Source organism: Lampris incognitus, chromosome 14 (genome assembly GCF_029633865.1).
Source record: "Lampris incognitus isolate fLamInc1 chromosome 14, fLamInc1.hap2, whole genome shotgun sequence".
Lineage (NCBI taxonomy): Eukaryota > Metazoa > Chordata > Actinopteri > Lampriformes > Lampridae > Lampris > Lampris incognitus.
The window spans coordinates 19,410,852-19,426,747 of NC_079224.1; the positions used below are offsets into that span (position 1 = coordinate 19,410,852).

The 15,896-nt window shown below is 42.4% G+C and overlaps 1 protein-coding gene across 2 annotated transcripts; it reads left to right on the top strand.

The window, feature by feature from the left end:
- The first annotated feature begins 7,906 nt into the window (after nt 1–7,906).
- On the top strand, nt 7,907–14,879 carry si:ch211-227n13.3 (uncharacterized). Of its 2 annotated transcripts, none has more exons than XM_056293616.1 (5): nt 7,907–7,995; nt 12,239–12,692; nt 13,668–13,743; nt 13,886–14,002; nt 14,080–14,879. In XM_056293616.1, exons 1-5 carry the CDS (start codon nt 7,981–7,983, stop codon nt 14,465–14,467), a joined length of 1,050 nt encoding a protein of 349 aa, XP_056149591.1. In that variant the 5' UTR covers nt 7,907–7,980; the 3' UTR covers nt 14,468–14,879. The 2 variants fall into 2 exon arrangements, with proteins under 2 accessions (XP_056149591.1, XP_056149592.1); XM_056293617.1 differs by having other exon boundaries at nt 13,889–14,002.
- The last annotated feature ends 1,017 nt before the right edge of the window (nt 14,880–15,896 follow it).

Sequence of the window (15,896 nt, forward strand, 5' to 3'; positions counted from 1 at the left end):
ATATATCTTGTCATAAAACAAACAAACCAAACAGGCCTTGTAAACAACTCTTTATGTCTATAGGCAGGACCCAAAAAAATTCAGGGAAGCTTGCCCTTTATTCAGTCAGCGGACAGTCTTTTTACAATAAGTATGGCATATTTAGTGTGTTAATTAATTTGACCCAGTATGGATAACTCAAAAAAGCAATCAGGTTCATTATATTATGAGAATGAAGATGTTCCATCCATTGAATACTGTTTATTAACAGTTAATGAACAGAGATTGGAAGCAATTAGATTGAAAGGCATTGAGGGTAATTAAGCAGTTAGGAAGGTATTTTTTACAAATAATTAAGTTTATACTTTGAATTAGTGAACAGATGCTGCAAGTGTGAAGGAAAAACCCAGTACATCCATGGCAACCAGTAGTATGCTTGGTAGTGGTTTGGTTGTCATAGCCATAGGTGCCACAGGTGCAGAGGTAGGTGCTATGGGTGCCATAGCCATGGGTGCCTTTTGCTTTGCCTTTTTACTCTGGCCTTTGCTTGTACCATGCCCATTGTTGCTTTTCTTGTCCCTCCTTGCAGCTCTGATGTTCTTGCTCTCAATCCGCAACCTCAGCCTGATGTATTTGCTGATTATCTTTTCTTTCTTTTTTTGACATCATGGCATAGGGGGAGCCTGCTGTCCAGGAGCATGGCTTCACTTTCTAGCAAGTCCACCGTATTGGGGAGTTCCATGAGGGAATCACTCGTGTTCGCCCGGAACAACTGCTCCACTTTACAGACAAAATCAAAGGCCTCATTTGATGGATGGTAAAGAGCACCCCTCTTGAATTTCTTTAGTCGAAGTAAACTGCATTCTTTGTCATCACTGTTGTCATTTTCCACAACTGCAGCCTGGCATTCATCACAAATTGAGCAGTTGCTGTGGACCTGCTTCACAATATTTCCTGCAAGATGGAAGAGAATGCAGGTGTCTGTTTGTTTTAGCTCAGGTGCTGCTCTTACCTCCATTAGTTCTTCCACCCTCAGACCAGGGCTAGAGACCGTCTCCATCATGTCCAGGAAGTCCGCTAAGTTGTCACAGTCATTGTCAAGGTAGCTGCCAGTTTTTACAGTTGTTAAGAACTGCCCAACAGTTACTGCCGTCAGTGTGTTGCAGAACTCCACTGGAGCTGGGACAGCATTTCTTTGCCTGATGCAGCTGAATGTGTTCTCCAAACAATCCTGGGTAAACCTACTGGTTAAGTCAAATTTGTGGCCCCGACTCAGCAGATCCTGCTGGATCTCGCGAATTGTGGTGGTGGCCATCACCACTCCAGTTTGAACTGGTTTTCACCCTCCCTGACGACCAATCCTCAGGCCACAGAAAAGATGGATAATTTAATGCAGGAAGTTGATGGCCTTCTCATATTCATCCAGCCTAAATCTGCTAAGCACCCTTACTACATTACAAGATGACATCAGGTCGAACCAGTGGTCTATCCACTCAAGAAACCGTGAGTGTGCATCTTAACTTCTGGAGTGATTCTGAATTACTGGTTCATCTAGAATAGAGTAAGTATCATCTTTCTTGCTTAACAAGTTGCTACTAGTCTTATTCCAGCTGCTTGAGTATTAGTTCTTTTGTCTATACATCTGCTGCTGGTTCCTGGTGGGATCTTATTCTAGCTGTAGCTGTCTTATTCTATTTACTTACTTATCTTATTTACTTATTCTAGCTGTAGCTGTTTTTAAACTAGTGGGTCCTTAAATATTTCTTGTTGCCTAGCTGTTTTGACTTAGTTATCCTTTTAGCTTATAAATATATTCCTTGGTAACTTGCTGTTTGCAGTTTTAATAGTATTGTGTGAGGTTTGATAGAGTTTTACATAAGTGACCAGTTTCTGGGCAATAGGCCTATTTTCAGTGTACCTCTTTGGCCAATTGGGTGTTAAGTGGCCAGGGTGTGGCCTGCACTCATGGCAGTCAATTAGCAATCAGTGTTCTTTAAATCACTGCTGCTACTTGGAAGCATCAGCTTCCAAGCTTCAGGCAAACAAGCCTAGGTTGAACGAAGGCTAGAGTGAACAAAGACAAGCGTGACTATTTCAAGCCAAGACTAACGTGTCTTATTAGTAGTTTACAGTCGTCACCCTCCCCGGAAGCGCGCCCTCGCGCTTTGTTATTCCCGCGCTCCGAAGAGACTTCTGGGGATCTGCACACTTCCGGATCCCACCGCTGCCACCAATGTAACCGGTTATTTTCTTGCCCGGTGCGGGATTCGATACGGGGTGTACTGCACCACAAGGCGACATCAATAACCGCTCGGCTAAAGGGTCAGACCCGTTAGCTAGGGACTAACGTGTCTTATTAGTAGTTTACATTATTATAAATAGTTCATTGTAAATTTGTGTTAAGACAGGTAGGGTTACATTTTGAAATAATGTTGATTTACTAAAATAATATTTAATCTGTTTAAAATGCAACTTTTCCTGAGGGGTATGAACACAATGTGGGTTCTCACAAGCCACTGGAGGGGGGGAATTTCAGGTCATCCTTGAAACTACAATTCAGCACTAGGGAGGAGGTCCAGAGATGGCTGGAGGCCTTTGAAAGGTCATCCCAGATTACCTGGAGGGTGGCAAAAACCTATCCTGCCACTGAGGATTCTGCTCGCCACAACAAGTACAGAGTAAGAGCATTCATGATAAATGAATGTTCTTTGCTTTATGATTGTTTAAATAGTCAGAAAATTTAATGAGGCATATCTATGTTCTAAGGTTGACTTAAGATGCCAGCAAAACACACATAGCATTCGTAATCTACAAAAACGAACACATTCTGTCCAGCTGGGCTCTACCTTGTACTGAAAAAAAAATACTTTCAGTCAAAACAGAAAGTCCAGGTTAGCTATAAACATAGTAATAATAATGTCATAATACCATATCAATCATTTTGAGATTGCATACTGTTTAATCAAGGTAACATGCTCAGTTCAATTTTTTGTAGGTCTTGTGATTGCCACAATCAAGAGGGGTTTTTGTTCCATTTGACCATTAAAAACCAGCATAACCACCACTTGACTTGTGCTGAGGCCTTGCAACACCGGGATGTGTCAAAAGAAACAGTAGAGAAACTGACAAAATTGTTTGAAAGTGGCCACTCACCCTCTTCAGCACTGAACACTCAAATACAACCTTCAGGAGGAGCAAGATGATTCTTATGTGTATGCCTCCACAGATCGCTCCACCTGCCCAGATGTGAAGTTTTGTTACAGGTTAGTTTCATGAATCTAGCTCCTAACGTATTGCTTATTCAAATACAATCACAAAATCTATCATGTGCTTGAAGTGTATCAATAGCATTCAGATTTCCCCAAATACCCCTGACACAATTCTGTTTCATTGCCAGCTGTTAGTTCATACTTAATACAACTAGTAGTGATCATCCTATGGACATTAGTTATTTACACTAAGCTATTATAGTGGAGATTAACCCATTTTTTGAAAAAAAAAAGTGAAATCTAAAGCCCACCCTGCAAAATTCAACCTGAAAATTATGTCTTTGTTTTACTTAAAAGGGTGTCAAAAAGAGTACCAGCATGTGTTTTTATTGTCATTACAGATTATAGGACACCATTTTTGAGAGGGCATCTTCTGGGGATGGCTTGCTGTGCAACCTACAGGAACGTGTCGTTGCCTACAACAACGAACAAGGCGAGATATGTGCTGAGATGTGCGTAGACGATAGTCAAACCATCATTGCTGTCTGCAGTCCTGTAATGATAGAGTGCACAAACATGAAAAGCACAGTGGAGAGATGATGTTCGTTGATTCATCAGGAAACTGCGACCGAATGAACAGCAGGATTTTCCTCCTCCTGACACATTCAGCTGCAGGTGGGCTGCTACTGGGAGTGGTGATCACAACCTCTGAGTCACACAATACCATCAGTGCAGGACTCATGTTGCTGAAGACCATTCTTCCCGAGGAAGCCTTTTATGGAAGGGGAGAGCTTGGCCCACAGGTTGTAATGACTGATGGCTGTAAAGCTCTGCGACAGGCAGTAAAAGATGTCTACCCTCAAACCAACCCCAACCTCTGTCTTCCACATGCTCCAAGTGATGTGGAGATGGCTATGGGACGCTCACCATGGGACGCCAAAAAATAATCGGCAGCATCTCAAATTTTCAAGCGTCTCATCTATGCCAAGTCACCACTGGATCTGGAGGCGTCATACCATCAGGCAGGCAGAGTGGCGTGAGGTTTGGGCTATCTGCCTACGGTCGGACCTTCCAAGCGTAACAACAGGTAACAACACAAACAACTTTGCGCAAAGTGCAACTAGAAAAATGCTTTTCCACAGAAAAAGCGTGTGAATGCTGAGCTGCTTAAAGAAATTGCGAAAGCGTTGCTGAAAATGGATAAATAGGAAAAGTCAGAAAGTCACTAGCCTAGCTGAAATACCTGGAAACTGAAATGTGAAATGGCTGAATATTTTAAAAGTTTTAAAGGTATAAAAAACTGAAACATTTGCCATAATGTGCTAAATACATAAATAGTTTGATTGTTGGAAACTGAAATGTGTGTAGAATGAGAGGAGGGGTAATAATGAAGATGAAGAGTGATGAAGAGGAAGGGTAGTGATGAAGAGGAAGGGTGGTGATGAAGATGAAGAGTAGTGATGAAGAGGAGGGGTAGGAAGGAGGGTAAGAAGGTTGTAGGAAGGTAGGATAGCAGGGAGGTTGTAGGAAGGAAGGTAAGGTTGTAGGAAGGAAGGTAGGAAGCAAGGTAGGAAGGTAAGAAGGTTGTAGGAAGGATGGTAGGAAGCAAAGTAGGAAGGTAGGAAGGCAGGAAGTTTGTGGGAAGGAGGGTAGGAAGGAAGGTAGAAACGAAGGTAAGAAGGTTGTAGAAGGAAGGTAGTAAGGTTGTAGGAAGGTAGGAAAGATGGTAGGAAGTAAGGTAGGAAGGTTGTAGGAAGGAAGGAAGGTAGGTAGGAAGGAAGGAAGGAAGGAAGGAAGGTAGGAAGAGGGAGGAAGAGCAGTTAAGAAGTGGCAGAAGCTGATCAAATCTACCAGGTGTTGAGAGTTGACAGTAATTAGGCTGGCAGTTGAGTTTCAAATTGATATGTGATTTCACAATAGGACTGAACATTCTAACAGGCAAAGTGTATGGCAGAATTGCTAAACTTTAGAGCTGAATTGTTCAAAAACTGTAAAATATTTTTAAAATCTGAATAGGATTCTGAAAGAGCTGAATGTCCCGAACTGTTTAAGCTTTAAATGGGGTTTCTAGCTCAAAAAATGAAGGAGGAGATACAGTTCAAAGGTGATGAGGGTTTCAACCTTTCCCCATATACTTCCATTGTTTTGAAAAAGTAGAACAAGCTTAATATGTCTAAAAGTATAAAAGATTTCAAAAAACTGAAATGTGAGCCTTAATGGGCTTAAAGAGGTGAACATTTTGATACCGAATGGTTTCAGTGGCTAAAAGTATGAAGGAGTAAAAGAGGTGGAAATGTTGCAAAAGTCCCCCATTGACTCCCATTCAAACAATGGCTGAAAAAAGTTGAATATTTCAAAAAGTTCAAAAGGTATGAAAAATCTGAGGGAAGCACTAATGTCCTTAATGAGTTGAACATTTTGATAGTTGAATGGTTTGAGTAGCTATAAGTATGAAGGAGCTACAAAGTGTCAAAAAATGGGCGGAAGAAAAATAAATAAATAAAGAACTGCAAAGCAATAGTGTGAATGCCCAGCATTCATACTAATATATATATATATATATATATATATATATATATATATATATATATATATATATATATATATATATATGTGTGTGTGTGTGTGTGTGTGTGTGTGTGTGTGTGTAGAGGAGCTCAAGCAGGAGTCGTGACAACTTTCTCTTTCGGCTACACAACGTGCACCATTTATTCCTTCCACCATTACAACAACAACAAAAACCCGCGCAGCGGAAGTGTATCCCTGTAAACCCGAACTGAGAAAACAGCAGCTGTAAACTAACGTTCCTACTAACTCAATAAGGGGAATTATGTATCCCCATAACCACTACATGTTTGTATATACTACTACTACTTTCGGCTGCTCCCGTTAGGGGTCGCCACAGCGGATCATCCGTTTCCATTTCTTCCTGTCTTCTGCATCTTCCTCTGTCACACCAGCCACCTGCATGTCTTCCCTCACCACATCCATAAACCTCCTCTTTGGCCTTCCTCTTTGCTTCTTCCCTGGCAGCTCCATATTTAGCATCCTTCTCCCAATATACTCAGCATCTCTCCTCCACACATGTCCAAGCCATCTCAATCTTGCCTCTCTTGCTTTGTCTCCAAACCGTCCAACCTGAGTGGTCCCTCTAATATAATCACTCCTAATCCTGTCCTTCTTCGTTACTCCCAGTGAAAATCTTAGCATCTTCAACTCTGCCACCTCCAGCTCCGCCTCCTGTCTTTTCGTCAGTGCCACTGTCTCCAAACCACATAACATAGCTGGTCTCACAACCATCTTGTAAACTTTCCCTTTAACTCTTGCTGGTACCCTTCTGTCGCAAATCACTCCTGACACACTTCTCCACCCACTCCAACCTGCCTGCACTCTCTTTTTCACCTCTCTACTGCACTCCCCGTTACTTTGGACAGTTGACCCCAAGTATTTAAACTCAAATGCCTTTGTCACCTCCACTCCTTGCATCCTGACCATTCCACTGTCCTCTCTCTCATTCACACATAGGTATTCCGTCTTGCTCCTACTGACTTTCATTCCTCTTCTCTCCAGTGCATACCTCCACCTCTCCAGGCTCTCCTCAACCTGCACCCTAGTCTCGCTACAGATCACAATGTCATCCGCGAACATCATCATCCATGGAGACTCCTGCCTGATCTTGTCCGTCAACCTGTCCATCACCATTGCAAACAAGAAAGGGCTCAGAGCCGATCCCTGATGTAATCCCACCTCCACCTTGAACCCATCTGTCATTCCAACCGCACACCTCACCATTGTCACACTTCCCTCATATGTATCCTGCACCACTCCTACATACTTCTCTGCAACTCCTGACTTCCTCATACATACCACACCTCCTCTCTCGGCACTCTGTCATAAGCTTTCTCTAAATCTACAAAGACACAATGCAACGCTTTCTGGCCTTCTCTATACTTCTCAATCAACATTCTCAAAGCAAACATCGCATCTGTGGTGCTCTTTCGTGTCATGAACCCATACTGCTGCTCGCTGATCATCACCTCTCCTCTTAACCTAGCTTCTAATACTCTCCCAAATCTTCATGCTGTGGCTGATCAACTTAATACCTCTGTAGTTGTTACAGTTCTGCACATCGCCCTTGTTCTTGAAAATCGGTACCAGTATGCTTCTTCTCCACTCCTCAGGCATCCTCTCACTTTCCAACATGTGTGTATATATGTATATGTATTTATTACAAATACACTGATCAGCCAAAACATTAAAACCACCTGCCTAATATTGTGTAGCCCCCCCCCCCGTGCCGCCAAAGCAGCCCTGACCCGTCGAGACATGGACTTAACAAGACATCTGAAGGTGTGCTCTTTTAGTTAATGGCTTTAAATTAATCAAATCACTTGATAATTTATCACTCAATTTTTCATTTTACATTCATTTTTACCGCTCCATTTTTCAATTCACGTGCATTTTCATCAGCCCAATTTTTATCAAGTAATTTTTGTGACGTCTTCCACCCCTCGTAAAAACAAACCTGCGAAGTCGAGAAGTTATAGCAGAGGGGGAAATGGGTGGAAAGGACTTATTTTTTTTAGGCAGTGGACATTTCCATTTAATTCCAGCAGGTAGAGGTAGTGCATCATTTCGGATGCCAACAGCCACTCAAAACTAACGAAGAAGAAAAAGAAGCCGAAGAAGGAGGAGAAGACGACGAATCGGACGAAGGAGGAAGAAGAAGGGGTGTAGCAGCAGCTAGTCGGCTGAAAATGGTTATGAAACAATGGAAAAGGGCCAGATTTGAATGATTGGTGACAAAGTAAGTATCGCGGTTCCGCTGGTTTACCAACTCACGATAGTTTTCCGTTAATGTTTTTTTCTTATGGTGAATGACACGAGACAAACAATGAGTTGTGGCGCGAACATAAATTTTTTAAATTTTATTGAAAACGATTCGTTTACAAAACATCAAGACGTACAAGCCGTGACAGTGAACGCCTCTCAACATACAAGGCACATTAGTTAAGAAGGAGAAATTAAATTGTATAACATAAAATAATATAACATCCATTATCCAAACCGCTTGTCCTGCTGTCAGGGTCGCGGATTTGCTTCAGCGTATTCCAGCAGTCACCGGGCGGCAGGCAGGGACACTGCCTGTAGTGTAAAACAACTTAATAATAACAATATTTTTGCACTTTTTCATAGTTGCTCTAGGGGTCCTCAAATATTTTGTCCTTCATAAACTCTGAGGAGAGACTGCATGTTTTTTTTCTTCTTCATTAGTCTAAACGCACTGAGATGATGGTACACAAGGTCCCTTTTGAAAACAAAAAAAGGGGTTTCATTTTCCTCCACTTGGATGTGTGGATGAAAAATTTCGCCAGGAGTATCAGGTTGTTCAAATCAAGTCACTCTTAATGACCTCCATGTTAATATCAAACACAATATTTTCTCTTCTGAGAGGAGCAAGTAGTTGGATTTTGGTTTGACAGCCATTCCTGCTAACCCTCCCCAAAATGTCACAGAGTATATGCACTGGAAAAACAGATGATCCGTCGTTTTAGTTTCTGTATCAGAGAAGCTGCATTTATTATGATCAATACCAAATCTAGTTCTTAACAGCTCATTGGATGGATAAATATTCTTAAATTTGAAATGGACTTCTAATGTCTTTGGGCTTACAGGATAAGTGATATAGCTAGTCCTCCATTTTTTTAATGTCTGATTTAGAAAACAGTTGTATTATTGAGTTTTTAATTTGATCGTTTTGGGAATAGTTTTTTAGCTAATTCAGGGGGCAGCCTGGAACTGCCGCAGCTGGGCCGCGAACCCGGGTCTCCCGCACCACGGGCGACTACATTAACCAGTGCAAATCTAGTCATTCTAGTCAGTGCGAGTCTAGCATACCAGCTCCCTCACGCCTCTGGGCGCACACGCTTCCGATAGCCTAACGGTCCCACCATCCCACTTCTGACACCAATGTAGCGAATTCAGGGGGCAGCCGGGGCGGGAACCCGGGTCTCCCGCACCACGGGCCACTACGTTAACTCACTAACCAAGTGAGTCTAGTCATTCATGGTCGTTACACTATGTTGTTAAGGTGATGTATCAGCATGTTTGAGTTTTCCTCAGTCAGAAAATAGTGACCATTAAAATGGAAGCACTGGTAGATCTATCACACCCGATTGTGTCTCTATGTTTTGGACTAACATTCAAACCGATACAGGGATTGTTTTGATTACTCTGTCAAATTGAGCACGTGTGCAGACTGACATATTTTGAGCAGAAGTTTTCACAAGATAGCCAGTATCCTTGATCGTTAATTAGATGGGCTACTGACCAGATATTTTTATCCATTCAATGTTGTAAGTAGAGAGATTTGCCATTACACAGTACATATCTGTTGTTCCAGATGCGTGTACATGAGTTTCCAGCTTAATAGTACCTGGTTGTGAAATGAGGACAGTTTGGCATGAAAATATTGTAGCGACCGGGGAAGACAATCGCTGGACTGATGACGGCTATGCGTTGGGGAAGCACAAGGAATTATGGGACTGCTATGTTCATGTTCAGATCATTGTTTTATTAAGGTTGTGTTCATGTTCAGACTGGTTGGCTGTAGGACCATGACTGTACTGGTGTGTTCAATAGTGACCTCGTTATGGGAAGCCATCGATACGCAACCATTGGGTGGGGGGCAGAATAAAATGGCACTCGAGGTTGTGCGGTGTGTGGGACACGGGAGTTGTGATCGAAAGACATTTCCATCGCTCTTTCCCCTGTGATGGCCTGGTGGCCTTTCCAGGGTGTCTCCCCGCCTGCCGCCCAATTACTGCTGGGATAGGCTCCAGCATCCCAGTGACCCTGAGAGCAGGATAAATAGTTTGGATAATGGATGGATGGATTCTTCAGTTGAACTCGCCACATTAAGTTTAATGTAGGCAGAGCAGCGCACCACAACACTGACGACCACAAAGTACGTATTTGGCAAAATACGCTCAGTGTAATGCATATCTATCACGGAATTTATTATGGACGGTCTACCATCCGATGTTGTGCGTTTTAATTGTGCGACAGCAATGATGTAATTAAAAAATGACCCGAAGAGCTCACTGTCATCTACATAGAACTCCCCACATTCAAAATTCAGTACCTTATTGCCATACAACTTAGTCGTTAGGAATTTGCCTCAGTGTGTCAATGACAGCACAGTCACAACAGTCACAGCATGAAAAATATAACAATGTCACCCTATAAAACATTATGTATATCCGTGGGTGTACATGTGCAAAATAAGAATAAAATATCAGATGCCTTAAAATACAGTAAAATGCAAAATATAATAAAATACAGGATAAATTAGGGATTTTTCTTGATTACATACTCAATAATACAGGTAAGAAATCCCAGAAAGTTGAGTCAGTTTATCTGGACACACCATTTATTGAGAGAAACGTTTCATCACTCATCTAAGTGGTGTGGATACCCGCAGTCAGTCTCAGCTGACAATACAGTGGCATAAGGACCGAAAACAACAATCAGTTTCATATGCAAATTGTCATGACCATTAACCAGAGTTTCAGTGGCAATGGTTGCAATCAACAGCATTGTAAGATGGCGACAAATGTACCCCCCCCCCCCCGTCCAGTGTGGTCGTTCCCTCGTAACATAGATAGCCTCCCTGACTCCCTGTTCAAACCAGCGTTCCTCCCTATCAAGGATGTGCACATCCTCATCCTTGAAAGAGTGGCCGCTGGCCTGTAGACCATGGAGTCCTGGCCTAATGCGTTAGCTCTTCTGTGTTGTGCCATCCTCTTGCCCGGCATCTGTTTGGTTCCCCCAATGTTCAAGTCACAACAATCCTCCCGGCATCCTTCCCCAATCCTCTGTGTACTAGTACACATTGCCATTGTATCTTTAGTTAATGGTCACGGAAATTTGCATATGAAACTGATCGCTTTTTGCGGTCATTATTCCACTTTATTGTTTATAAGGGTGGGGATACCTGCAGTCAGTTGAGACTGGTGAGTGATGAAACGTTTCTCTCAATAAACGTTGTGTCTAGATGAACTGATTCAACTTTCTGTGATTTTTCTTAACTTGATTGTTGAGTGTGCATAGACGTCTGGACACAACGTTTCAGTCTCAGCTGACTGCAGGTATCCCTGCCCTTTTAAACAGCACACTTGCATAACGACTGAACCAACGATCGGTTTCATATTGCCGTGAGTATTAACTAGAGTTACAATGGCCATGTGTTCACATAGGATTGGGGAATCGTTGCAATCATACGGTTTTGTTAAACCAGACAGACCACCATGAGAAAGCCACGACGCCACCCAGTGACACAAATACCGACACAAATACAGGCAGTCTTGTCACCTTTTTCTTGTGGCTACTGCCTGGAGCTCGTTTTAGGGGCCCATGGATATTTGTGTCGCTGGGTGCCATCGTGGTGTTAGCAATAGTACTATAGCATTGATCCATTACTTTTATCATACCTGGTGGGCACATGAATCTGCTGTTCATACTTTGACAATGTCCTCCTGAAGTGAGTAGGGAGTAGTGAATGAATTAACTTTGTTGATTGTCTGATTAAAACAGGTTAAAGTTGAAGAGCGGAGATCACGTGACGTGTAGAATAAACATGTCATGCCCCCCCTCCTCATGCAAATTCAGAAACTTGTATAGGATTAATGTTCAGCACATTTTTCAACTTTCACCTTAAGCTGTTTTCAACTTTGCTAGCTTTGCAATTTATACTACATTCTTAACTTAAAGGTCTACAACTGACAAAGGACTTGAAACAGAGGGCTTCTGCAAGGTGTGCAGTATTCACTCATCTGAAGTGTAGGATGTTAGCAATATGCCAACACAGTTTTTACTTAAAACAGACATTTTTATATTGATTACCAAAAATTGTTTGCAAGCGGTGCAGCTTAAACAGACACATTTATGTACAGTCAAACTTATCTGAGCATTGTTTATTTACTTTATGTTCATCCTATTTATGTTTGATAGTTGTCATTTTGCTTTATTTTTACATTGTGCTCTTACAGGTGACTCTTGAGTGTTGTGTAAGCTGGAAAGATCCTATGTATTCTACCCACTCATCTAAAAGGCAAAAGAACTCCAAGAAAGCCCATGAAAGGCTCGAACCCTCTACAGATGCTGTCTGGCACAAGTTTAGAAGTACTAGAAAGGGGGAGTCAAGAGATATTTTTATTATCTCAGATGAGGGGACGTACAATGACCTCATTGTTGAGGAAAAGAAAGCAGGAAATGAGCGTGTGGTCAGGGAAGATGGAGGTGAGCCACTGCAGTTGGTTGATGAAGACGTGACTGATCCCATACTAGGCGGAGACCAAGGCTCTTCCGATTCTTTCTCTGTGCACTCAATCGGCACACGCTCTGGTCCCTCATACTCACCCCCAGGCTTGTGCTTTGACTGTCAGACGCTCTACAGGAAGGCAAAGAGGATGAAAAAACCTCTTGACAAAATCTTAGACAACGGTGAGCACCATTTTCCCCTGATTAAGTTTATTGGTTCTTACAATTGTACAAACCCCTACTTGGATATTCTAAGACGTTTGAATCGATTAATCTGGATGCAACGTTTATTGACAAATGTTTCATTACTCATCTAAGTGACCTCTTCAGTCTAAGCTGACTGCAGGTATCCCCACCCTTATAAACAATACAGTTGCCTAACGACCGAAACCAACGACCAGTTTCATATTTTCATATGCAAATATGGGCGTGACCATTAACTACAGTTTCAATGGCCATGTGTACTATTCACAAAGGATTTGGGAATGTTTGCAATGACAGCATTGTAATATGGCGACAGTGGTACTTCGAGCCCCCCCAGTTCAGGGATGGTCATTTCCCCTAACATAGATGGCTACTTTGACTCTCCGTTCAAAGCAGTGTTCCTCCATATCAAGGATGTGTACACATCGTGGAGTCCTGGCCTGACACGTTAGCTCTCCTGCTAACACGTCAGGCCAGGACTCCAGTGTCTACACCCATCTACAGGCCAGTGGCCACTCTTTCAGTGCACGGCCTTGATGGGGACAAACGCTGGTTTGAATGGGGAGTCAAACGAGGCCACCTATGTTAAGAGGGAATGACCATCCCTGAACCGGGGGGGGGGGGGGGGGCTAAGATTACATCTGTCGCCATCTTACAATGCTGTGATTGCAAACATTCTCAAATCCTCTGAATAGTCCATATGGCCATTGAAACTCTAGTTAATGGTCACATCCATATTTGCATATGAAACTGGTCATTGGTCAGTTGTCATGTCAGTTGTATTATTTATAAGGCTGGGGATACCTGCAGTCAGTTTAGACTTAAGAGATCACTTGGATGAGTGATGAAACGAATCTCAGTAAATGTTGCATCCAGATGAACTGATTCAAACTTCTTTGATTTTCTTACCTGGATTATTGAGCATGCATAAAGACCCTACTCTTTGTTCATCAGATCCCAAATCGCTGACATGTGACCAGTGGATCTTGAAAAAAAAGTGGAGACCAAGGCGTCTGTGTCCTGCAAAAGGGTAAAATTGTATAGTGTTGTGAATGGTTAGTGGCTTTGTGTGCCCTCATAGTACAGCAATAGAAACCAGGTAGGTTGTACAGTATAAGCTGTTAATATCTACAGATAATCAAACACCATTCCTATGTTTAATGCTTTGACAGTAGACTTTGGACCAGTTTACGGCTAATCAAAAAAAGATGCAATGAAAAGTACCGGAACCAGTGTGATGGAACTGGAACACAGTCAGCGTGCTCTAGACCACACAGTTTCCTACAGAGGTAATCTACAGTCCGCATTAGTATTAGTCTTGTGTGACAAACTTTGATGGGTAACTGTAATGTGTTTTTTATCTCAGGAACCTCAGGCTTTGTGTCAAGATGCTGAAAAAAAGGAAAGAGCAGAGGATCAGGAGGAGAAAGAGATCCAGAAACGTCACTCAGGAGCCACACCTTACAAAACGGCGGCAATGCCACAGCGACAGTCACCATAGCATTGCCATCCTGCCAAATGGAAATCCTCACCCTAGTTTCAGTAGTGAATCCGTTCTGTGGAGCTGTAGTGAAGATGAGGAGTCTTGCACCCATCTTACTTTTGAAGTGATTCCCTCTTCAGTCACTATGGAAACCCAGCCACCAGAGGCCCAGACCAGACAACAATTATCAACACAGAGCAGGGCGTTTAGAGACTTGCTAACAAAACAATGTGGCAACAACAGTACGATTGTCAAGGAATCATGTTTGTGAGGTCGCTTTCAGTTTATTGAAAATGCTGCTAATTGATGCACAGGCTTTGATTGCATAATCCCTTGTAATCTGAAGTCATACTTAGTTTGAGTTTTAGTATGTAATGTCTTGCACTTCAGTTTCAATTTAAGTGTTTTTTTGTTTGTTTTTTTAATTCAGTTTGTTCTTGAACACTAAATAAACTCCTAAGTATTTAGTCTGCTTGAACAAGTGGGATTAAATGTTTTAATATTGTTCGAAGGCAACAAACTCAACCCTCAGTACTGTTTTGGGTGTCCAAAAACATCTTCGGGATCAGCTATTTTGTCAAAACAAAAGCATTTATATGGACTCTTGTAAAGATTTACAGTTGGGCCTGCCTCTCACAGTCCTTAGTAAAAAAATAAACCATTACTTGTCTACTTTTTACAAATTTGCCTGTACTTTTTTTCTTTTCTTGGATTTTTTTTCCCACCCTTTTTCTCCCCAATTGTACCTGGGCAATTACCCCGCTCTCTGAGCCATCCCGGTCGCTGCTCCACCCCCTCTGCCGATCCGGGGGAGGGCTGCAGACTACCACATGCTTCCTCCGATACATGTGGAGTCGCCAGCCGCTGCTTTTCACCTGACGGTGAGGAGTTTTGGCAGGGGGAGGTAGCGTGTGGGAGGAGCACGCTATTCCCCCCAGGTCCCCCTCCCTCCCGAACAGGTGCCCCGACCAACCAGAGGAGGCGCTAGTGCAGCGACCAGGACAAATGCCCACACCCGGCCTCCCACCCGCAGACGTGGCCAGTTGAACATATGGAGATGCCGTGTCAGCTGCACATTGCTGTGTGCCTTTGTACCAAGCCTCCAGTAAGTATAACAAAGTACTTCTTTTTCATACGTTTCCCTCCGGTGCGGAAACCGGAAGAAAATGGTTGTCGCTATCCAGGGGGACAACACTATTAGAAGATGCCACCGCCTCCATCCCAAAAAAGCCTAGCAGAGGATGTGTGTTGTCTTGAGGACAAAATGTCCATCCTGTAAATAGCAATTATCTGTATACATACATGAAATCTGTTTTCTATTGTTAAAGTTGTTTGATATTGGTTTATTGAAATCACTTTGTTCAATGATGAAATGAGTGGTATACTCTCTTGAGGATAAAATGTGAATCTTGTAAATAGCAATTATTTATATATACATGAAATCTGTTTTATATTCAAGTTACTGAATATTGGTTTACTGGAATACATTTTCTTTGTTCAATTTAACTGGTACGCAGATTTTTTGGTCACCCACCTGTCAGTTCTGCTGGTTTACCTTTCTATAACAATTACTGTAGTTAATACAAGACACAACATTCCAATGCTAATCATTTATCTTTATTACACTGAGTTAAAGCACTCCAAATAACAACGGTCACTGTCAAAACACTTGATACAGGGAGAAAAACGAGACGTCCGCA

Excerpts from the sequence above, each read along its gene's own strand:
- si:ch211-227n13.3 (XM_056293616.1), top strand. Across the intron at positions 12,693-13,667 it reads TGACAAAATCTTAGACAACG|ATCCCAAATCGCTGACATGT; the intron begins GTGAGCACCATT and ends TTTGTTCATCAG. Across the intron at positions 13,744-13,885 it reads CGTCTGTGTCCTGCAAAAGG|TAGACTTTGGACCAGTTTAC; the intron begins GTAAAATTGTAT and ends ATGCTTTGACAG.